General features: G+C 40.1%; 1 protein-coding gene across 4 annotated transcripts in view; it reads right to left on the bottom strand.

The window, feature by feature from the left end:
• Positions 1-24,838, bottom strand: part of ITFG1 (integrin alpha FG-GAP repeat containing 1) — a 208,605-nt gene that overhangs the window by 38,011 nt on the left and 145,756 nt on the right. For all 4 annotated transcript variants that reach the window (XR_005222226.2, XR_005222227.2, XM_037877753.2 and 1 more), the window contains exons 13-14: positions 23,310-23,353; positions 15,396-15,474 (exon numbers count right to left, since the gene is read on the bottom strand). Coding sequence is in view for 2 of the 4 variants with exons in the window: in XM_037877753.2 (XP_037733681.2) it covers positions 15,396-15,474; positions 23,310-23,353 (123 nt within the window). In the remaining 2 variants the exon portion in view is untranslated. The remainder of the gene's footprint in view (positions 1-15,395; positions 15,475-23,309; positions 23,354-24,838) is intronic.

The following is a 24,838-nucleotide window of genomic DNA, read 5'->3' as shown; positions in this document are numbered from 1 at the left end:
GTAGGAGTTCTTTTAGACTACATCCAAAAGCATTATATGCTTTTTACTGCTAGACGGTCCTTTCACTGAAGATTTCTGTGGAAGACTGGAAGCTAACATCCTCATTACAGCAAGCAAAATCACTCATTATACAAAATCATTACTAAAAAAATTGTCCTCTTTCTATAGCTGGTTAGCTTTACTGAATGCATCTTCTTTTTTTCAGAACGGTTTCAATTTACTTTGTGCTCAGCTTCAGCTACAATACACTGACTGATGGCTTGCACTGTTGCTTAGAATTCTATTCTTCTGCTGCAAAACACTGTTAAAATTATGTTAAGCATTTGTTCTAATTCCATAAAAGCACGGAAATTCAGAGTTAAGGCTGGAAATCCAAAGTAACATTCATCCTTAACCTACTGTATGTAGTCAGTTTAAAATATTAAAAAAGAAAATTAATTCATTTCTGGAAATAGTTCAAAATGTCTGGCTGAAGTCTCATTTTTTCAAATTTAAGCTGGATTCTGGGCAGATCTTGGGCACAAGGCAAATCTCAGGATTCTGGGGCACAAGCTTTAAGTCATTTTTGTGCTTCCCCAGTATGGAACTGTTGAGCCCCAGGCTGGTCCATATGCATAGCTTAGAGCAGCCTAAAGAGTGCTGTAAATTGTGCTGTGCCAGAGGTTGTACTGGGCTACAAAGGAGGGAATTGTTGGGGTGCAAGGAGGGAAAGAGGGAAGGTGTTGTAGAACTTGGTACTGCAGTTTTCTGTGCCACCCAAGCGTCTCTTTACACAAGGTGAATCCTCATATCCACTGTGTTTAAATCTGTTTTGTGCCAGGATGAAATGGTACAAAACCGAGTGAAAGCACTGGAGAACCATGGCCTCTAATTGTAACAGTTTTGCTGCAACTGAATTTCTCTCAAAGAGGTATGGGTGCAATGGTTTAGGCACAGGACCAAGATTCAGAACCAGCTCATTTCTAATGGCCACTCTGACAACTACTACCCCCCAGTAGCCTTAGGCCAGTCACTTCCCCCCCCATTTGTAATTAAACAGAGGCTACTACTATTTACCAATGTTACAGGGGAATTGTGAGAATATGATAAAATTAGTAAAGAGTGTGAAAATGAAAATTCCATGCAAGTGCTAGTTATTCTTACTCTCACTTTTTACATTATTAAAAAAAAAATACAGTCCTGAAATGGACTGGAGGAACCCTGTTATGAGTTGAGTTAAAACATCATTAAAACTGATTTGAGAATGCACCCTTCATTTAAGATAGTTGTAAAAGATGCCTAAGGGGCCACATCTAAAACAAGGCTTATTAAAATCTACCCAGAAACAAGCACCATGTGGGTTGGAGGTTCCACTGGGTATTGTGACCACATGTGGGTGTGTGAGAGAACACACAGAAACTGAGAACAGACAAGAACAGAGAGGGCGGGTGCAACAAACCTCATTGCCAACTGTGTCCGCATATCTATTCAAGGGACACCATCACAGGAACTAACCACATCAGCCAGACCATCAGGGGCTTATTCACCTACACATCTACCAATGTGATACATGCCATCATGTGCCAGCAATGCCCCTCTGCCATGTACATTGGCCAAACCGGACAATCTCATCACAAAAGAATAAATAGACACAAATCAGACATCAAGAATTATAACATTCAAAAACCAGTAGGAGAGCACTTCAAGCTCCCTGGATACTCAATAACAGACTTAAAAGTGGCCATTCTTCAACAAAAAAACTTCAGAAACAGACTCCAATGAGAAACTGCAGAACTGAAATTAATTTGCAAACTTGACACCATCAAATTAGGCCTGAATAAAGACTGGGAGTGGCTGGGTCACTACAAAAAATAATTTTCCCTCTGTTGATATTCACCCTTCCTTGTCAACTGTTGGGAATGGGCCACATCCACCCTGATTGAATTGGCCTCGTTAGCACTGACCCCCCACTTGGTAAGGCAACTCCCATCTTTTCATGTGCTGTATATTTATACCTGCCTACTGTATTTTTCACTCCATGCATCTGATGAAGCGGATTATAGCCCATGAAAGCTTATGCCCAAATAAATTTGTTAGTCTCTAAGGTGCCACAAGGACTCCTAGTTGTTTTTGCTGATACAGACTAACATGGCTACCCCTCTGAAATTAGTTATGTATGTTTCCAGTAGTCTGACACCTCGTATCCAAGAAAAGTTTAGACTAGAATTTCAACATCTTATGCTATTTAATGGATAGCACGAGTATAGAATGAGGGAGGTATTTGTATTATTATTTTTCTGTTTGTATGAATATAGAGTATACAAGAGGTTCCAAATTAACAATCCTGGAGACCTCCAGAAGGGGCTTAGCATAGGCCGTAATAATGAAAGTTTCTTCAAACTACCATCCTGATTTGCCTCAACCCCTGAACTGGAAGGATCAGTATGGGATGACAGGGTAATTTGGTTGCCATCAACCACTCAGTTCTCAGCCTCTCTACTAAGGCTACCATTCTAAGGGTGTAATTTTGTGTGTGTGTGTGTGTGAGTGTGAGTGTGAGAGAGAGAGAGAGAGAGGGAGAGAGAGAGGAGGTCATATTTCAATTGGAAAATTAACAAAGGAGTTATTTGTTCATGATGACTTGTACCAGCTCTTTTTAGAGCCTACTTAGATAATGGATCATTTTTAGACAGGAACTACTGGATTTACTCACCTTCTAACTATACAAAATGAGTAACAGTGATACAGTTCTTCTCAAAACACTTTATGCCAAGTTACATCTAGAGCAAGATGATGCTAATTTTATAAATTCCAGGAATTGGTTTTTATTACAGAAACATGATTAGACTAATTCTTATGACACCCACAGCCTCCCTATGGTATTATCTCCAAACAGACCTTTAATCATATTTTTAAAGCTAGTATTTTCAATTCATCAATACTTATATCCCAGGACTTCAATTTTGGTTAAACAGATTTGTGGCTTCATGTCATTACTGATCAGGAGATGCAGGCCAATGAGCCACAGGGATGGATTTAAAACAGCAGGCCCCACTTCATTAACTTTAACAGGGGTGAAGGAGGCTATCCATATCCCCCTTCAAAATACAGGCATTTTATTGGGTCCAATGCAGAGTTAAATGGCCCCAGGCCTTTTAAATCTGGATTGGAACCCTTCAGACTAACCCTTTAAACTCAGCCACTTCTGAATCTTTTTGCCCCTTCCCCCTCAATGGGGAATGAGAGACCTCAGCGTGTGAAAACTAAGGTTTCCCCTTCTCCCTACAAGGTAATACAAACACCAGCTGTATCGTGGGTCTCCATTCATGTCTACCCTAAGAGCTGGGCTTTTTAAACTTCTGTCCACACTGGCCACAAGCTGAGATGAATTAAACATTTCCATGGTAAATGACTTTTTGTTTCAGTTTTCACCAAAAAGTTTAGTAGCAACTGGACATCTAACTTAATGAATGCCAGTGAATGTCAGATAGGATCAGATGCTAAAATAGGGAAAGAACAGGTTAAAAATTACTTATACAAGTTAGATGTCTTCAAGTCATCAGGGCCTGATGAAATACATCGTAGAATACTCAAGGAGCTGACTGAGGAGATATCGGAACCATTAGTGATTATCTTTGAAAAGTCATGGAAGATGAGTGAGATTCCAGAGGACTGGAAAAGGGCAAATATAGTGCCAATCTATAAGAAGGGGAATAAAGACAACCCAGGGAAATACAGACCAGTGAGCTTAACTTCAGTACCCAGAAAGATAATGGAGCAAATAATTAAGCAATCACTTTTTAGACACCTAGAAGATAATAAGGTGATAAGTAATAGTTAGCACTGATTTGTCAAGAACAAATTGTGTCAAACCAACCTAATAGCTTTCTTTGATAATAGTAATAAGTCTTGTGGATGGGGGGAAGTGGTGGATGTGGTATATCTTGACTTTAGTATAGAGAGTACACTTATAAAGTTTGCGGACAATACCAAGCAGGGAGGGATTTCTAGTGCTTTGGAGGATAGGATTAAAATTCAAAATTATCGGGACAAACTGGAGAAATGGTCTGAAGTAAACAGGATGAAATTCAATAAGGACAAATGCAAAGTACTCTACTTAGGATGGAACAATCAGTTGCACTCATACAAAATGGGAAATGATTGCCTAGGAAAGTGTACTGCAGAAAGGGATCTGGGGGTCATAGTAGACGACAAGCTAAATGAGAATCAACAGTGTAACACTGTTGCAGAAAAGGCAAATATTCTGGAATGTATTAGCAGAAATGTTGTAAGCAAGACAAGAAGTAATTCTTCCATTCTACTCCATGCTGATTAGGCCTCAGCTGGAGTATTGTGTCCAGTTCTAGGCACCATATTTCAGGAAAGATGTAGACAAATTGGAGAAATTCCAGAGAAAAGCAACAAAAATGATTAAAGGTCTAGAAAACTTGACCTATGAGGGAAGACTGAAAAAATTGTGTTTGTTTAGTCTGGAAAAGAGAAGACAGAGAGACATGATAACAGTTTTAAAGTACATAAAAGATTGTTACAAGAAGCAGGGACAAAAATTGTTCTCCTTAACCTCTGAGGATAGGACAAGAAGCAACTGGCTTAAATTGCAGCAAGAGCGATTTAGGTTGGATGTTAGGAAAAACTTCCTGTCAGGGTGGTTAAGGTGGAATAAATTGCCTAGGGAGGTTATGGAATCTCCATCATTGGAGATTTTAAGAGCAGGTTACCAAACACCTGTCAGGGATGGTCTAGATAATACTTAGTCCTTCCATGAGTGCAGGGGACTGGACTAGAAGTCCTCTCCAGATCCCTTCCAGTCCTACAATTTTAAGATTTTATTTCCTAATATTAAATTTCTATCTATTCCTTTTAACCTAAAAATTGGGCCTCCAGGATGTGGTGAGGAAAGCAAAATCCTCCCCTAGACATTCTGTCCATTTGGCCCAGAGGCAAAAATTCCTTCCTGATCCCTAAACAGGTGATCTGTTCAGACCCATAGCATGTTGAAAATGGAGCCTGGCAATACCTCAAATATAGGACAGGAAAGGCATAGTAACAATAGCATTAAGATAACTGCTGGACATGCAGGAAGGCTTTAAATACAAAGGAGCCTGGGAATGAGTGGTCAGAAAGTCAACTGTCTCATCTGCCACCAGCACATTCCTTATATGTATTCTGAGCCAGGAAGAGAAGAAATGTTGAAGTGAGACTAAGCATGTGGGCTTCTCCTTCCTACAGGACCCAATGGGTTGGCCCCCTGCTGGTCTGACCTGTGCCCACTGAGACTAGGGGGCCCTCCAGACATTTGCAGTTGTCTTTGTACTTCACATTGCTATAACTCATCATCTGTAAAGAGCTGCTATACATGGAACATAATATTTATTTCAGATAATCAAATCACTGTATGGAATGCATCTGATGAAGTGAGCTGTAGCTCACGAAAGCTTATGCTCAAATAAATTGGCTAGTCTCTAAGGTGCCACAAATACTCTTTTTCAAATCACTGTAGTGTATACCAGGGGTGAAAGTAAGGCGGTACGGGCCGGCACAGCGTACTGGTAAAAAGTGGCTGGCTGTACTGGGCCCTACCGCCTTACTTTAAAGCGCTGCTGTGGCAAAGGACCACAAAGGACCCTGCTTAAAGCACTGCTACAGCAGCACTTTATTGTTGCTTCCCCTTTTGCCCCCCCAAGGCTGCCAACTGGGGGGGCATAAAAGCTATTTGTAAGTAATGTGGGTTTAAAAAAAAAAGGGGGAAGATTCAGAAGACTGCCAACTGGGGAGTTGCAAAAGGAGTACGCAAAAGCTTTTATGGATTAAATTGTGCCTACCTCTGCACAAGTACATATATATATTTGAGAACACAAGGAGACTCCCTCACTTGCATGAGTGTGGGCCGTGCAAAATTCTGGTCTTTGTGCTCCTGCTAAGCAACAGCTGGGGGAGTCTCAAAAACACAGTGGCACCAGATTCAAAGCAGGGAGAGGACTATCATCCCTCCCCTCTTATTCCACAGCAGCAGGGTATACTGGAACTACTCAGATCCATACTCCCCAAGTGTTCTCAGATTCACTAAGCTTGTCTAGGACACAGTGTTTCTGGGAGAATGTGCTTCGTACATCTTGCAGCCCATCATACATCCACCAATGTGAACAACAGTTTGGAACCAGAATCTTGCCGTAAAATAAAAACAAAACAACTCAATTAAAATAAAAAAGTTGGGAAATGCAAGCATTAAGGTTCCTACGTCTCTTCAACTACATTGCACTTGTTTAGTAATTTGTATTCCTGCTTTTCTTGTTAAATATGCCAGAGTTTAAGGTCAGAAGGGAATATCAGATCATCTTATATGTCTTAATACGTTTTTATTTATGATGTTAATTTACAGACTCGCTTGCAAATTAACCAAGTAGCAGTCCCCGTGCCTGTCATTCCTGAAAGAGAGAATGTGCACTGTGAGGTCAAACAGTAAGATTTTTAGCAGATGCCTACTAAGCATGCATAAATATTTTTTCACTTTATTATTGTCCAACCAATTTGTTTCAAATGGGATTCTAAAGTTCTTAATTTTTTAAAGCAAAGACATTCACTTAAAACAAATCCTCTTCTTGTAAGCTTAGTCCTAAAATGAGAGCAAACCAGTGTCAAAAGAAAATGGAAAACCTCATACAACATGGCTTTTATGTAACAAATGGAATCTCAGCCAATTGTCTTTAAAGAATATATGTCACAATTTCTGCTTTAACTATGCTATTCTGTGGATCATAAAGCATCTTTTAGCAAGGACTATACAAATAGAAACTAACTATGTATTTTTGCAAGCTGATTGTTCTTTTCTCAGATATGAAAAATCACAATATGAAATAGATAGCGCACTAGAATCCACTCTGCAAGTAACATTTCATGAAGTAAATGTTTATCAGTTTGTCTATAGTCTCCATTTTCTTTACTATTTTTAAAAACAAAGATTCATCTAAAATATTTTAGTATTTTGAACCCATTTAATAGGATAATAGGCTATGCTAGATGGATAGATCATTTAAAATTCTTCACACAGCCCCTCCAAAGCAATATTCTTCCTTTCATATCATTCTACTTGATAGTTTAGTACCATCAACTAGTGCTCACAAATACTGCTTTATTGCTTGAGTTGCTTTTTGATTGGCTGTTACATTAAGATTCCAATTGACTATGTCTTCTAAGATAATAAGAATCTGCAGATCAGTAACTCTGTTCAGAGGACCATTTGCTGTATTGTTCAAGTCAGGCAGATATTTCCTGAAAATATCTTATAACAAAGTTTAGTTATAGTTTTATGGCTACATAATTGCTTCAAAAAATAAGGCTGTGGAATGTACACACAAAAACTATATAGCCTCAAAAATCTATTAAAGTTGGAGAAACTCATCAAAAACAACATTATGAATTATCATATGGGATCACCATAATGGACACCATGCACTTTTAATACAGTTCTGTTGTTCCTTAACGCTACCACCCAAAAGAGGATTTATCATGATTGGGTGAAGTTTCACAACAAGTGAAGGTTTGTGTATATTGCAATACGGCAGTATCCGTAGACACAGGGAAGTACTGATGTCATTGTACAAGGCACTGGTAAGACCTTATTTGGACTGTGTACAATTCTAGTCACCCATATTCAAGACTGATGAATTCAAACTGGAACAGGTCCAGAGAAGAGCTACTTGATCAAGGGAATGGAGAGCTTATCTTGTGAGGAGACTAAAAGAACTTAGCTTGTTTAGCCAAGCAAAACAAAGGCTGAGAGGGGATATGCTTACCCTCTACAAATATATCAGGGACAGTGAAGAGCTATTTAAGCTAAAGAAGAATATTGACACAAGAACAAATGCGCATAAACTGGCCATGAAATTGGGCTGGGAATTAGGTTTCCAATCACCTGAGGAGTGAGGTTCTGGAATAGCTTCCCAATGGGAACTGTGGGGGAAAATAACCTAATTAATTTTAAGGTAGAGCTTGATAAATTTATGAGTGGGATTGTATGAAGGTTGTCTGAAGTGGTGAAGTATGGGTTTGGTGGCCTTGGGAGCTTTCAGCTAATATTTTATAGTTCCTAAAATCTGATGCTTCAGGACTTCAACCAGTCAACTATATGGATAAGGAAGGGGATTCCCCCCCTCCGATGTATTATATTTTTGTCTCCTTCTTCTGAAGGATCAGATATAGCCATGGCTGGAGATGGGCCACTGCTATGGGGTGGTAGCGAGAATTTAATTTTTTTTCTTGAAAACTCAAAACTTTTTGCCTGAAAAATCAAAGTGAAATATTTAGTTTCACATCAGATTGACTCAAACTGAAATATTTGGGTTTGTTGAACCAAATGAAAATGCAGAAAACCAGTAGAGCCCTTGAGTATCTAAACTCCTGCAATACTGCATGGGTTTGAAGAGTGGGGCCCAGTTTCCTTGTTGATACTGAGGGTATAATGCAGCTCTGGTGAGTCCATTCTAGTCAAAGTAGATGGTACTGATGAGGGTGCCTTGGGGGGGGAGGGTGCCAAGGATCTATAAGAGGCATGGTGTCTTCCCAGTACCAAGGTCATCTTAGTGGCCAACTTAGATGTAGACTGTATAGAAGTAGTTGTGGGAACTGTCCTCTTAGAGAAGGAATTATTCGATGCTGTAGTGTCCTGCTTGTGTGGCACTGAAGGATTCAGTATTGTGGCATGCTTGCTGCCTTTTTCCTCTGTTGAGCACAGAGCCCAGGCACAGGATCAGTACCGAGAGTGTCTGGAGCCTTAGATGTACTCGCTGTGGGATGGGAGGTTTCCGCTGCAGTCTTGTTCCATGGGGACCAGTCTTTTTGAGGTGGACTCTTTCTGTGGAGAATGACTCTGTTTGCTAGGGGCCTTGTCCATGGATTTACTTTGGGTAGACCCAGGTGAACATGCTGAAGTTGGCGGGGCACAGTGTTCACTCAGCGATCAACATCCGGAGGTGTCTCCTGGCCTGGATCTGAGGCCATTTGGAGGGAATGCTGCATCATTAAGGGTCACAGTTTTAGCTCCTAATTTTTTCTTGCCCTGCCCTTAATAGCAGAGCAGATATAGAACTTTTGTGGGATATGAGACTCTCCCAAGCAGCGGATACATCAGGAATGCCTGTTACTGACTGGGATGGTCTCCTGGCAAGAGACGCACCACTTGGAGCCTGAAGAGCCTGGCATACCCAGGGGAAATAGAATCTAACAGGAGAAGGTTCCCCTCCCGAAAAAGTAAATAAAAAGTAAAGAAAATTAAAGAAAAAAACAAACTAAAGAAGGGTAACTACGGTAAGTGACTTCAAAAAGTAAGGGACACTAATGCTCCATCTCAGGCTGAAGTGGTTAAGGAGAATCTGGGGGCAGTTCACCTGAGCAGCCCTATATAGCCTTGGACCAGAGCTCAACGAAGAGTAGGGCACATGGCCAGACTGAATGGGCACTAATACCAAAAATCTCTAATTAAAGGTGCAAAGGGTGTGGGCACACCTGAAGTGGAGCACCCATAGGGACAATACTTGAAGAAGAACTAGGAATGTTTTTGCCATCCTTTAATGAAAAAAGTTTCAATTTATTAAACCAACATAGTTAAAAAAAAATACATTCTGGCTGACAATCTGCATGACAAGTTTGAGTCTGCTGCAATTTTAAATAGTTAAATATTATACCCTAAATATGGGACATTTATCATAATGCTGTTTAAATATATATACTCTGCCAGTTGTTCCACAGTAATATATACATTTATAGTATTATCTCACTTGCAATGTTAGATTTGTTAACCTGAGTTTGTGCTGACTGTATTATTATTCACAAGCAAGAGTGAGAAAGAGCCATGATTGGATAAACAACTAACCCAAGTGAGTATAATTAAATCTAAAGAAATATTATGTTGTGGTATATTTGATTTATAGCACACCTCGCCCCCCAAAGGAGATAAAGCTGCTCAGGTTGGTGACTTTTGCTAATCTTTCCTCCCCCCCATGAAATACACAACTGTTTGCTAAAGAAAGGAGAGTTACTTATCTGCAGCCTTAGTTCTCTGAAAATAAGTAGTAATATGGTTATATATTCCTTGGTCACATGTCCTCTGGCACTTAATGAAGAAGTTGATTCATAGCTCAATAAAGTCTTTTTGCCTCAATGCACATCAAGAAGCAAATACACTCACTTCACTGCATAACTGTTAGTTTCTTTTTGACTTGGGTCCTGACCTAACCAATACAGTGACCTAATTTTAATGATGTAATCCAGGGATAATATTTTCGAAGACCTCAGTTAGGAATTAATTCTCAAAAGGAAGCGTTATAAATAGGTCCACATTTCTGGAGACTCACATAGCACAACAGATATACTGGACAACAAAAAGTATTCTATTAACAACTACAGGAGGTGCCTATTAGTGGACTCCAGTCCTTCAGCTTTATTTCCACGTTTCTGTGTAAGAGATGGAGATACCCAAACAACAAAAAGATGAGTAAAACATATGGCCAGATGTAATTACCTTCCAAGCGGTTTTCAGAAAAGATGGAAAAAATAGATTTTTTTTTTTTTTTTTTTTTTGCCAGAGACAGCATTCAGATTTTAAGCACACAAGACCAAAATGTTTGTTGGCAACAAAACACAACGAAAACGCCAATCATTAAAAATATCTTTCTCAACACTATCTTAACAACATATATCTTAATAACCCTAACTTTCATGTCCAATACTTGCTTCTCAGTCATTCAAGCACAAAAGACAAGACATCCAGACACCAACTAGACAAGACGGGAAGAATAAGGCTGTCCAGTGTGAAATAAAGTAACAGACAATGTAGCATTCAATCTCCTTCAGAACTTATGCTGAGCCAAAATGGCTTTAAAGAAGAGTAAGCGAACTCTATATTTAAGATTTACCAATGTCTTCAAGTGTGATTGATCTGAGGTGGGCTACAACTCAGACAGCTTTGACAAGCCTCTCAAGTTTTAAACTTGATAGAGGACAACAATTAGAGATGCAAGTTGTCAGTCAATAAGAAATTATCCCCTTAGGGCACAGTCTGATTTTAATATAGTATGTTAGCGTAAAATTAAATGAAAAAGTGTCTGAACTCATCATGGAGTTCTGAATGCTTCTAGAAGAAAATAAGTGTTCTTTTTAGATTCAGGTCATGAAGCTTGCTTTGCAGTGATGAAGATGGGAAATGAAAAACACCAGCAGAATGATTTACAAGTTAAGATGAATTCCGACTATGTATTAGGAAGGAATTTTGAATTAGCATGAAATATTACTTCATCTCATTAAAAACGTAGGCTAACATTTTCAAATTTAATTTGTCTAAAGTTAGGCACCTACATCCATATTTAAGCATGTAGGAAAACAGAAACTGCCATACTGTATCAGACCAGTGGTCCACCTAGTCCAGGATCCTGTCTAAGAGTGTTTCAGAGGAAGGTGCAAGAAATCCCACAGTGGACTACTATGGAATAACCTGCCCATAGAAGGTTTCTTCCTCTATCCATTAGTGATTGACTTGTACGCTTTAGCATGAAGATTTATATAGATCATAAAAAACTATTTTTAAATTCTATCTATTGAAACGCTGGATGTTCTCAACCATACTAGTATCTATGTCCTTTTTAAAATTTTACTAAGGTCTTCATCACAATGAGGCAATGAGTTCCACAGGTTAATTATGTATTATCATAGAATCATAGGACTGGAAGGGACCTCGAGAGATCATCTAGTCCAGTCCCTGCACTCATGGCAGGACTAAGTATTATCTAGACCAATGGTTCTCAAACTTTTTTTTCGCAGACCACTTGAAAATTGCTGAGGGTCTCGGTGGACCGCTTAATGATCTTTCCAAACGTTGTTTGTACCATTAGCTAAATATTGTAAAGTGCTTTGGATAAAAGTGCTAAAAAAAACCACACCAATAATAATAAACTTTTTTTGTTCTACAAATAAAAGCACACAACTCATATTTTAATATGAGTAGTCTCACCTTTCTAATGAGATGGATGTGCCCTCTCTCTCCCCCGCCGCAGAAGCCCCAGAGCTGGGGCTGGGAATGTGGGCTGTTTCTCCCTGGCAGCTGCAGCCCTGGAGCTGGGGAAAGTTGCCTCTTTCTCTGGCCACCGCAGCCCTGCAAGTCCCAAATTTCCCCCACCCTCTCTTCTCACCTCACTGCCCCCTCCTGTTGGGTCGCCCTCAAAGTTATGTAAGTATGATAGAATTATAATTATGTAGTAGTAGAAATAAAGATAGACAAAAGAGTATATAGGTATTGTAAAAAGGTATGAACATCAGTTCCATGCTGTTGAATTTCACTCTGTAACAAATGCAAGGCCCAAGTGCTAATTATTTCAGGCCGGTACAGGACAAAAAGTCTGTGCTGGAAAGTGATAAGAACTTTGAGGAAACAATGCTGTTCTTTAAAACAACACCCTGATGCTCTTCCCCCCTTGTCATGCCTATGTAAATCTTGGTATCCAAAGATGGAAAAATAGATAGCGGAATAAAACTTGTTAAATGAATCAAGAGTCATAGATTGCGTTGTTAAGTAAAAGAATGAATGACGAGTGTATGCAACTGAGATCCTGAAGCAGGGAAATAATTGGTTAGTAAATGGTGCCAGCCTAATCCTAAGAATTTCAAACTTGGTATCGATGGGCCGAAGAATATGCAAAGTGGAGACAACCAGATGACCCCCAGAGCGTGAACCGGAATCCACCCAAAACGCATCAAGGAAGAACAAGATGATAACACCTAGCCATCATGGAGCCGTCATGGATGTACCACCTGCTGATTGAGCTGATTGATGGTCATCTCAATTGTAAATTCAGCATGATGAAGCAACTTCCATAGACTTGTATTGAACCAGAGACCTATAAAAATTGGGTCCAGGGACTGTGTTCTTTGAGTCTGGTTCTACGACCACCCTCCAGGAGCATCGGATGCGCATCTGACAACAACTCGGCTCCACTCTCGTATCCAGGCCACCTGGCCAGTGACGTGGCACGAGCAACATCTAGGCTGGTAACTATAACAACCTTTATGTAGAACCTGTGTGTGAATGTCTGTGTGTGTGAATGGATCTATACAGAAATTGCATATAGGAATATTTTGTTGTATTTACAATAAACGTGATAATTTGCCTTGTCCCTCTTACAAGATCCTGTTGGTATCATTTTTATTAGTGTAACACTCCCACTTACCCTCTATTCCCCCCAAGGCCACCACCTCACCTTACATGTGTGTCTTCTCCAGGGTCCAGGCACCTAATTAGTGGAGCCACGCCTGCGTGGCTCCATTAATTAGGTGGGAGGCCCTTCATCCTCTCATGTGCGGCCACCCAGGTACACCCCTTAGAGAGAAATATCCACGGACCACCTGAATGAGGCTCACAGACCACAGTTTGAGAACCTCTGATCTAGACTATTCCTGAGAGGTGTTTGTCTAACCTCGTCTTAAAAATCTCCAGTGATGGAGATTCCACAACCTCCGTAGGCAATTTATTCCAGTGTTTACCCACCCTGACAGGAAGTTTTTCCTAATGTCCAACACAGACCTCCCACTGCTTCTTGTCCTATCCTTAGAGGTTAAGAAGAACGATTCTTCTCCCTCCTTCTTGTAACAATTACAAGGAGAACAACTTTTGTCCCTGCTCCTTGTAACAATCTTTTATGTACTTTAAAACTGTTTATCATGTCTCTCTGTCTTCTCTTTTCCAGACTAAACAAACACAATTTTTTTCAGTCTTCCCTCATAGGTCATGTTTTCTAAACCTTTTATCATTTTTGTTGCTCTTCTCTGGACTTTCTCCAATTTGTCCACATCTTTCCTGAAAAGTGGCACCCAGAACTGGACACAATACTCTATTTGAGGTCTAATCAGCGTGGAGTAGAGCGGAAGAATTACTTCTCGTGTCTTGCTTACAACACTCCTGCTATTATCTCCCAGAATGATGTTCGCTTTTTTTGCAATAGTGTGACACTGTTGACTCATATTTAGGTTGTGGTCCACTATGACCCCCAGATCCCTTTCTGCAGTACTCCTTCCTAGGCAGTCATTTCCCATTTTGTATGTGTGCAGCTGATTGTTCCTTCTTAAATGGAGTACTTTGCATTTGTCCTTATTGAATTTCATCCTACTTCAGACCATCTCTCCAGTTTGTCCAGATCATTTTGAATTTTAATCCTTTCCTCCAAAGCACTTGCAACCCCTCCCAGCTTGGTATCGTCCGCAAACTTTATAAGTATAAGAAAGTATTTATTTTTATCAGTTTTAAATTTGTCATCTTAGTTTTGTGTGTCTCCTTCCTCTCATACTCAATTAAAGGGTAAATAGAAGTACCCAATTTACCTTCTTTATAACTTCCTATCATTTGGTTATACCCATATCACATCCTCTCCTCTAAACAGTCCCTATTTAACCAATTTTTTTCATGCAGATGTTTTCGACACTCATCTCTGGACCCCTTCTATTTCTCTTATATCTTTTCTGAGTTAGGGTAACCAAAACTGAACACAGTATTCCAGGTGAGGGCATACCACTTATTTGTATAATGGCATAATAATACTTGTCATAATAATGGCCCATTCCTTATATGTCCTAATATTTTGTTTAATTTCAACTGCTACACAGTTTTTCAATGATGTGTCCATAATGACACCTATGTCTTTTTCCTGATTGGTTACAGTTAATTTGGAACCTGGTAATGTGACTTAAATGAGAGATACAAGTACATGGCCCCTCAGAAAAATCAGGCCCCTTATTTAGGTGGCTAGATATGGATTTACATGGTTAATTTTAGGCATCCAATTTTGCAAATTTGACCTTAGCAGACAGTACATGAATCACCAGTACTAAAAAACTCAACGATCCTACAACATGCATTGAACAATACCAGAAAAAAATCTACATTGTGTTTGTTAAATGAATTATCATACATGTAAAAGGGAATCAAAATAATTTTATTTAGTAACATGTGCATTGTATTCCACAAAAATAAAGATTCTGACTGAAAGTTTCTAGCCCATCACTACCCCTGATCTTTTACAGCTTCAGTTCATGAAAGACTGAAATTATACCTAACAAACTTTTCATGACGCTACCCAGTGCTCAGATTCTGACAGAAAGTGGAAGCTATTCAAACTCTGTTTGCATAGGACAAATGAAAGGAAGTAATTACAGTGGTCACAATAAATATGTAAGATGAAAACTGAATGGAAAACATACTGTATTTGTGCCTTGTATACTGGAAGAACTGTTCAGGAACAAACGGACCCATTTAATCTTTTAGTAGATTTTTTGTAACCTCCTGTATGTTGCTGATGATTACATGCAGAAAGATCATAATTACATGTACAGTATTAAGAAATAAATACTGGTCCTACCTGAACCATTTTTCAGATACCCATTTGCATCTACAGTTGTGTACATGATATAAGGTCCAGGCTGATTCACACCAAAGGGCTGCAACACAAAGATGAAATTAAGCATCCAAACTTTGATTCAATTTTTTTCAAGTTTAGGAATTAGCACAGCTAAAATAACAAAATAAAACTAAAGGCGAATTTCTGTGGCTTCATGGTTAAGATCACACCTTAGATGTGGATATCTCTTCAAATGTTTTACTATATCAGAGTAGATTTCAGAGTAACAGCCGTGTTAGTCTGTATTCGTAAAAAGAAAAGGAGTACTTGTGGCACCTTAGAGACTAACCAGTTTATTTGAGCATGAGCTTTCGTGAGCTACAGCTCACTTCATCGGATGCATAGCATATCGTGGAAACTGCAGAAGACATTATATACACACAGAGACCATGAAACAAAACTTCCTCCCACCCCACTCCCCCGCTGGCAACAGCTTATCTAAAGTGATCATCAAGTAGAGCCATTTCCTCTACTTGATGATCACTTTAGATAAGCTGTTGCCAGCGGGGGAGTGGGGTGGGAGGAAGTTTTGTTTCATGGTCTCTGTGTGTATATAATGTCTTCTGCAGTTTCCACGATATGCTATGCATCCGATGAAGTGAGCTGTAGCTCACGAAAGCTCATGCTCAAATAAACTGGTTAGTCTCTAAGGTGCCACAAGTACTCCTTTTCTTTTTATATCAGAGTAGAATTCATTTTCAAAATATGATTATCATTTTGCTATCTATAAGTAATGATACTCCTTTCAGTTAATTCCTAAACACACTTTTCTAAAAGCTTTATTGTAAAAATACTTTTATTATACACGATCAAAAATGATAATGTATAAAAGTGTTCACTCTATCAAGTGCTCATTCCATCATAGTACCTTTAGTTGTGGTTGATTTGACTAAATGCAGTCAAATGAAACAATGAATCCAGTCAGTTTCATGTAAAAGCCAAGTCTGGAACATTCTGCATCATTTTCAGATGCTTTTAGTCAATGATGCAGAAAACAGTATTTCCAGTACTGATGCTATTTCATCAACTACTGCAAGTGTAAAGGGGATGACTGACTGCAACCTGACAGTTTGATGGAACTGTAGAAACTAGTGACAGAACTTAAATGAGCTGATTATCTAGGGTTTAAAGTCACAGACTGTACAATCTTATTAGAATCTATCTTAAATTCTTTCCCCAAAATGAAACCAAACAACTTGACCTTTTCCTTGTAAAGGACATAATTTTGAGCTATTTGGCCATTAGCCAAAATAACATGCTAGCAATCACTATATAAGGTCTTTTCACAGTTTCAGTGTTAAGTATGGTTGCCCTGACAGCCAGAACTTACCGGGACTAAAATCATACATATATACTTTACATAACAAAACCTTATAAATTATTCAAATTATTTGACAATTTGAATACCTTCTCAGTGAGACATATTATGGAGTGGTGATAGCCAATCCATAAGTAAGGCTGCAACTGAATTCTATTGTAATCTGATTTTCTGTAGTCCTGACCCGCTAAAATCCACAAACAAAGGAATACAGGCTTCAAAATTGATAGGTCACATCTGGGACTGAGGTTTAATTTTTTTTTTCAAATTGGAAGTAAATTCAAGAAGATATTACTGAATGATGACATCTCAAGAATCGAGGTATTTACCAGAGTTCAAAAATTCCATTTTTTTCTGCCATTTTGTAGGGGAAAAAAAGGAATAAAACTTAAGTTTACTGTAGATCTCTGGTTGAACTCCTGAGCAAAGGACTCACAATTAGTTTGATTAAACTCTAATTTTAAAAGATTTTAAATGGTAATATCAGAATGGCACATTGGCTCAGACAAGCTAAAAACAGGTCTGATGACTGCTGGAAAAAGACTTATATTTACCTATACTGTAACTATTGCTCTTCAAGATGTGGGTGCAGACCTGTAATTCCACTCAGGTGTGCGCACGCTTAGTGCACTGAAACCAGAAGACTTTGCCTAGCAGTAGTCATACAGGTAGTGCTCACACCATTTGATTCTAGTCTCTCCCCACGCAATTTAAGGGCAGCACCGCCCTGATCCCCCTGAGTTCTTTCACTCCGAATGTCAGGAGTAGAGACTGATGTGGAGAGAATGGAAGATCACAGAAAGCATGTCTGCACCCACATCTCAAAGAACAATTTACAATACAGGCATGTAACAGTCTTTTCTTCTTCAAGTGGTTGTAGACGTGTATTCTACCTAGTGATCCATAAGCAAGCACTCACAGGAAGTGTGGTTCAGAGTCTACTTAAAGAATGATTGCAGGACTGCCTTCCTGAAGTTTACATCTGACCTAAATGCAATTGTAATCACATAGTGTCTGATAAAAGTATGTGTAGAAGACCAGGTAGCAGCCCCGAAATTGTCCACTGAGGAATGCTATATATGTAGGTTCGGCACTCATTGAATGACCCTGCAATCTATGCGGAGGTGTGGTCTGATCTACTTCATATGCTGATTATATGTAGGAAGTTATCCACCTGGAGACTGTTTACACAGAGACTGCCTGACCCTTCATTTGATCTGCACAGGAGACAAACAGAAGAGGTGATGCCCAAAAAGGCTTAATTCTCTCTAGGTAAAATGCCAAACATCATCTTGAATCGAACATGTGAAGTCATTGTTCATCTGCACTGCAGTGTGGTTTAGGAAAGAACACCAGTAAATAGATCAATTGGTTAAGATGAAGCTGTGAAACCACTTTTTGACAATTTTGCATACAGCAGTAGGGCCACTTTGTCCTTGAAAAACTGGCTCTACAGGGACTCTGGCATTAAGACTTGTACCTTGCATGTGCTCCTTGCATATATTATGGCCACAAGGAAGGGAATCTTCTGGCACAGAAGTGACAGAGAACAGGTTGCCAGGGGCTTGAACTGAGGTCTTACAAGTGCAACCAGGACAGTATTAATGTCCCACAAGGGAACCAGTTCTTTCTCAGGCAAATGGAGACTAGTGACTCATGAGAAATCTTACTACCCCGGGGTTTGAGAAAATTGACTTCCCTTGGATAGGTAGATGAAAGACTGAGATCACTGCTAAGTGAACCTCAATGAGCTGATTGAGAGACTGGAAGACTAAAGGTGTACTAAATACTACAAATGTTCTGAATGCAGGCCAGCATCAGCTGAATCTTCTGAGCAAACGACCAAACTGAAAATTGCTTCCACTTGGCAAAAAAAAGTCACCCTACTAGATAGCTTCCTGCTGCTAAGCCACAACTGTTGAACAGCTTCCAAACATTGTTCCTTCTCCTCAAATAGCCATGCAGCATCCACATCATGAGATGTACAGTGTTCAGTGCTTGATGCAAAACTCGACAGTGGTGCTGAGTCAGTAGGTCGAAATGAAGAGGAAGAAATATGAGAGGATGAATCAACAGACAGAAGGTCAGAGAACCAACATTGCCTCGGCCAAGCTGGAGCAATTAGAATCAGTTTGGCCTGATCCAACTTCAGCTTAAGAATGACCTGGGATGACTGGAATCAGGAGGAAGGCATACCTCAGAGTCTATCCCCAACTGAGTTGGAAGGCATTGGTTAGGGACTCTGGGCTGAGACTTGCTTGAGAGCAAAATTGATAACACTTCTTGTCTCTCATTGCAAACAGGCTGATAATCAGAATGCCCCACTCTGCAAAGACTGACCTCAGCACACTGGTCTTCCGAGACCACTAGTGATCCAAGGAGAAATTCCTGTTGAGATGATCTGCCAGTTGTTTCTGGATCCCTGGTAATTGAGTGGCTGTGGGAATTATGATCTCCTTGATACAGAGCTTCCAGAATTTCATTGCCTCTTGACACAGGTGGTGGAGAGCACTCCATGTTGATACTGAGGGAAACGTCTAGTTCCGACCACAAAACCTGCACCTTCAATGTCCCCAAATGCACTCCCCAACCTATTGAGGAGGCATTGATGACTGTCGTCCTGGTTGGAGGAAGACAAATAAATGGAACACCTTGGCATACAATGCCCTTAACTGTCCACCACTACAGAGAATACAGGATTGACTGAGGCACTCTGTTGTGCCTGTCTAATTATTGACAACTCAGGTGACAGAACAACCTTAACCATGGTTAAAGAGGATGAGGGCACAGTCTTTGCATGCAGCCATATGGCCTAGTACACTTAGGAAGACACAGACTGTAGTTGACAGTTGAGACTGCAATTGAGGAATTGTTAGAAACTGTTCATTCAGCAGAAACGCTCTCAAACTTGTAGAATCTAGTAGGGCCCCAATGAACTCAATTTTTTGAGTTGGTATTAATGTCAACTTCCCTTTGTTCAAGATGAGACCCAGACGATCGAAGAGACATAATGTGAACTGGACATGAGAGGATTTGCTCCCAGGACTAGCCTCTCATTAACCAATTGTCCAACTATGGGAAGATATTAATTCCTTTCTGAGGTAAGCTGTCACTACAACCATGCATTTGGTAAAAATGTGAGAAGCTGAGGACAGGCCAAAGGGAAGTACAGTGCACTGATAGTGGTGACCTCCCACAACAAAAGGGTATAAATACCATCCCCATCTTCTAGTCAGCAGGAAAGGCAATGCAGAGATCTTGTCCTAATGTCACCCCAACTTCTTCCTGTCCATCCCTGTAAACTTTCCCCCTTCTCCCCATCTGCTGTAAGGGAGCCTTTAAAGGGGCAATGCCCCTTTTCTTCCAGCTAGCTGGACAAAGACCCAATCGTATCAAGGTTGCAGTGAGCACATTTATGTAACTATTTTATGCATTCATACGATAGCATTGGTAGCAGACCCACAGTTAAGGTTTTGTTCAGTTTTTCAGACAAAGGGGGATTTACATCCCTTTTGACAGGCATGAAAATTATTGTTGTTAATAACCAAAAAGATATTACACTCTCTTAGGGTGAATAATTAATTTCCTGAAAAGTTACAAGTGCAATCAAGCAACATACTAGGAATTCAAAGGAATTGAAAATTACTTCCTTCTGAAAATTCACAGCCAGTGTATAATGCTTTCTCAGATTTCTCTAATGTCAAAGCTTTGTCTGAAACTGTACGTGCAAACAGTAGCTTAAAAATTATTAGCATTATTCATTACTATTGTTTTATTTACTCAATAAATGCTACTTGATAAAAGTTTGTCAAATGCCAATGTGTAAAATTTTAAAATTTGATGTTAATGTTCTCTTCTGAGGGAGAAATAAAGGTGTTAAAATAATAAAGTAATTATAGAAAACTGAAAGGGATTTGTGGATCATTGTACGACGAATGGTAACAAATGAGTTTGGAGGAGGAATGGGAAAGACTGTTGAATTATCCATCGTACTTGCGTACACAGGAAAGGAATTGGAGAAATGGTGTTTAAGAGAGACAGATGAGAAGGTTTGGTTTTTACTATGTTGAGTTTAAGCTGATGCATTAACATTCAGCAACAGGTCTCTAGAAAGACAGCTGCAGATGTAAGACTGAACAGAAAGGGAGAAGACAGAGGGAAATTTGGCAGTGATCTACATAAGTAGCGACATAAGTAAGGCCCTACTAAATTCAGTCCATTTTGGTCAATTTCACGGCCATAGGAATTTAAAAATTTCATGATTTCAGCTATTTAAATCTGAAATTTCACAGTGTTGCAATTGTAGGGGTCCTGACCCAAAAAGGAGTTGTGCGTGTGTGTGTGTGGGGGGTGGTCGCAAGGTTATTGTAGGGGGTGTTGCGGTACTGCTACCCTTACTTCAGCACTGCTGCTGGTGGCGCTGCTGCCTTCAGAACTGGGCAGCTGGAAAGTGGCAGCTGCTGGCCGGGAGCCCAGCTCTGAAAGCAGAGCCACCGCCAGCAGCAGCACAGAAGTAAGGATGGGCATGGTATGGTATTGCCAACCTTATTTCTGCACTGCTGCCTGAGGGCCCAGCTCTGCAGTCAGCAGCTGCCACTCTCCAGCTGCCCAGCTCTGAAGGCAGCAGCACAGGAACAAGGGTGGCATGTTATCGTATTGCCATCCTTACTTCTACACTGCTGCTGGTGGTGCTGCCTTCACAGGTGAGCACCTGGCCAACAGCCGCCACTCTCTGGTCACCGAGCTCTGAAGGCAGCACAGAAGTAAGGGTGGTAATACCTCAATGCCTCTAAAATAACCTTGTGACCCCCCTGCAACTCCTTTTTGGGTCAGGACCCCCAATTTGAGAAATATTGGTCTCCTCTGTGAAATCCATATAGTATAGGGTAAAAGCACACAAAAGACCAGACTTCATGGGGGGAGACCAGATTTCACAGTCCATGACACGTTTTTCATGGCCGTGAATTTGGTAGGGCCCTAGACATAAGTTGCATAGATGTAAGCAGTACTGTAGACAAGCCCAGAGACAGTAGCTGAAGTCATGAGAACAAGGCAAAGAAGAAGAAGGCAGTGACCAAAGCACTTATAAGAGGGACACTTATGAACAGTATGGGTGTGAGGAGAGCTGAAAGTACAAAGTGAGTTTCATGCTGATATTGTCACAAAAGGTTACTTATACTGTAGCAAACAGCTCCTAATACTTTTTTGTAGGGGAATTATATTTACTTTCAGTGTTATTTAAGTGGCTGCGATGGGGTGTCTACCCCACACAAGCTCTGCAGGGATAAATCAGGCCCATTAACCTTAGGCTGCACCTGGAGGAAACCTAGGAAGTTCTAGGGCCTAACTACAGATCAAGCCCAGCTAGAGGGGAAGAGCTGGGCAGTATCTAAAAGAGAAGTTGGCAGGCTGGGGGAAGAAACCTGCAGAGGCACTCCCTGATACACAGGGGAAGAGCACGAAGCTGCAAGGACAGAGTAGGAAGCAGTCAAGGAAAGGAGCAGAAAGGGCTGGGAGAGTAAAAGCCCAGAGCTGCTTGGCTGAAAGTCCCTGAACTAGAACGTGGTGTAGAGGATGGGCCTGGGTTCCCCTACCAGCCACTGGGGAAGTGGCACAGACCATCCAGTGGGCAACGGACTGCCTGGGACAGTTTACTTCAAAGGACTTGTGATCCCCCAGAAGGGGGAATAACTTTAATGTGACTTAGCCAGAGGGCTAAGCTATGAAGAGGACAGTGCTGCTGCTCCTTGCACATGAGAGGCCATGGAGTAGCTGAGGGGAATGACAAACTGCGTAACCACAGGATGGGGTGTCAGACCAGGTGAAAGAGCTAATTCCCCGGATGAGCCACAGGAAGGATACCGCTGAGCTGTGAGTAGAGCAGTCCCCGTAACAGTGGCACTGAGTAATAAACTTTCCCCAACATCTGTTTATTAATGTTCATTTCTGATGTGATTCCCTCTTTTTTATTCCTTCAGCGGACTTTTTAATATTGTGAGAATGGTTTGCTATTTCACATCACAAAATGTCTCCTAAATAAGTAAATAGATTTGATTAGAAAGTTGGTTCCATGTGTAGCAATTTCTTAACTCCTAAATACATCAGTATAATCAATGTCTTGTTAAAATGAAATTCTTATACATTATATAAACCTGAATTATTTTTAAAAAAAATCTGTTAATTTTACTTTCTTCAAGCTCCTTTTCCAGACGCAGTTGTACTGTGAATATGGAAAACTGTCAACTAATAATAGTTAGCTGGGTGGCTATTAGTGATTACTGATAGAAATTGTTTATCTTTTGTAAAAAGTCTGCAGATTTTGGATGTAGTCAGTCTTGAGAACCACATGTACTTGTTAGTGTTACTCCTACTCTTCCGTTCCCATTCCCTTAGTCAGTGACACCCACTTGTTGCTCCTTGGCTTAAGTTAGACTGTAAATTCTTCCAAGCAGCGGCAGTTTTTTGTATGTTTGTACTGCAGTCAGGACGAAGGGGCACCATTCAGACTGGGCCCTTCAGATATTAATTTCATTAACAATGTAAATAATTATACTTACTGTTATTTTACTAGGACAATCGTTAGAACAGAGGCCACTAAGAACTGTGGAAAAACAGAAACGGGGTTTATAGTTATTATATTGTCAAACAATTTTACAGTAAGCATTACCTCTCTCTCAAATCTATTAGTGTAAAGCATCAATTCAAGCCCCTCTACATAGGTATACTTAGCTTGCCTATCTTGTAAAATAGTTAATGAAGAGAATAAACATTTAAAAAGACTATTGATCCATTTAAATTATGCCACTTTGCAGAAGTTAATAAGCTAATCACTGCTCTATCACACTTATTACACTAACCAATCAGGTAGTTGCAAAGATAGATTTGCCACTTAAGAAAAATGCAAACAAATTAAAATGTATGCTAAAAATAGTTGCATTGTATACTGTGCTCATTATCCTTCATTTCAAGTATATGACTACTCCTACAGTTTACTTACTTTTTTTATCAGATTAAGAAAAGGAATCAGTAAACTTCAAGGTAGTAATAAAACGGTTTATATTTGTGAAAAATTATAATATATCTATCAAACAAATTCCTAACAATCATTTATCCCATCAGTTAGAAATTACTGTTATTGACAAATGTATGTAGTTGCACGTAATGCATAATGTATGTGACAGTTCTGATTATATTTAAATCTTACTAGATTAAATAAGTGTTGTCACTTAAATGCTTAGTTATAATTAACTAAAGGAGGACACGAAAGCTGTCTGATGCATAATCAAATGTGTTCCGTCACATCACCTAGTGCAAATGAAAAAAGCACACAATGGATCATTCTGATTGGAGAAGACCAAGATATCTCCTCCTCCTTTGTCCTGTCATTTCTGGTTATCCCTTTGAATAAGGGATGTTATTTGTCCAAGTTATCTATTCATATAATGGTTCCTTTAATATTGAGAGTTTGCACAAAGTACATCCAGCTTTTACTCAAGTGCCTGCTAATGCATTAAAATGTAACTTCCTCGTGGCTTCCTGTAACACAAGTGAAAGTCTGCCTCTCAGCTTTCAAATGGCTGCAGATTTGGGCTCTGCCATTCCAAGCTAGGTCTCTGCTCTCTCTCTCTCTGTGTGTGTGTGGCGGGGGGGGGGGGGCGGGGGGGAAGAGGGGAGGAGAAGTGCGAGCTCCAGAATTGAGGACACTCCAGTGTGCCATTCCAAGCTAGCTCTCTGCGCGCTCTCTGTGTGTGTGTGTGTGTGTGTGTGTGTGTGTGTGTGTGTGTGTGTGTGTGTGTGTGTGTGTGTGTGTGTGTGTGTAGGGGGGAAAGGGGGGGGGGAAGAGGGAGAGAGGGGAGGAGAAGTGCGAGCTCCAGAATTGAGGACACTCCAGTGAAAACACCAAACCTAAAATGTACAGAAAATTGACAGATCTGTGCATCTATGCCATTGAACTTGGGTGATGCTGTTGAAAGTCTCCCCCAGTGTCTAGCTGAGATTTGGAACAGCAAGTATTGACTTCAGAAATAACTAAAAAAAATTCACAGTTGAATCTTTGGCATCACAGAACACTAGAATTTAAAATGAA

This window comes from Chelonia mydas, chromosome 12 (genome assembly GCF_015237465.2).
Source record: "Chelonia mydas isolate rCheMyd1 chromosome 12, rCheMyd1.pri.v2, whole genome shotgun sequence".
In the NCBI taxonomy this organism is placed as follows: domain Eukaryota; kingdom Metazoa; phylum Chordata; order Testudines; family Cheloniidae; genus Chelonia; species Chelonia mydas.
The sequence above is the reverse complement of the archived record's forward strand: the minus strand, read 5'-3'. Positions and strand labels throughout refer to the sequence as shown.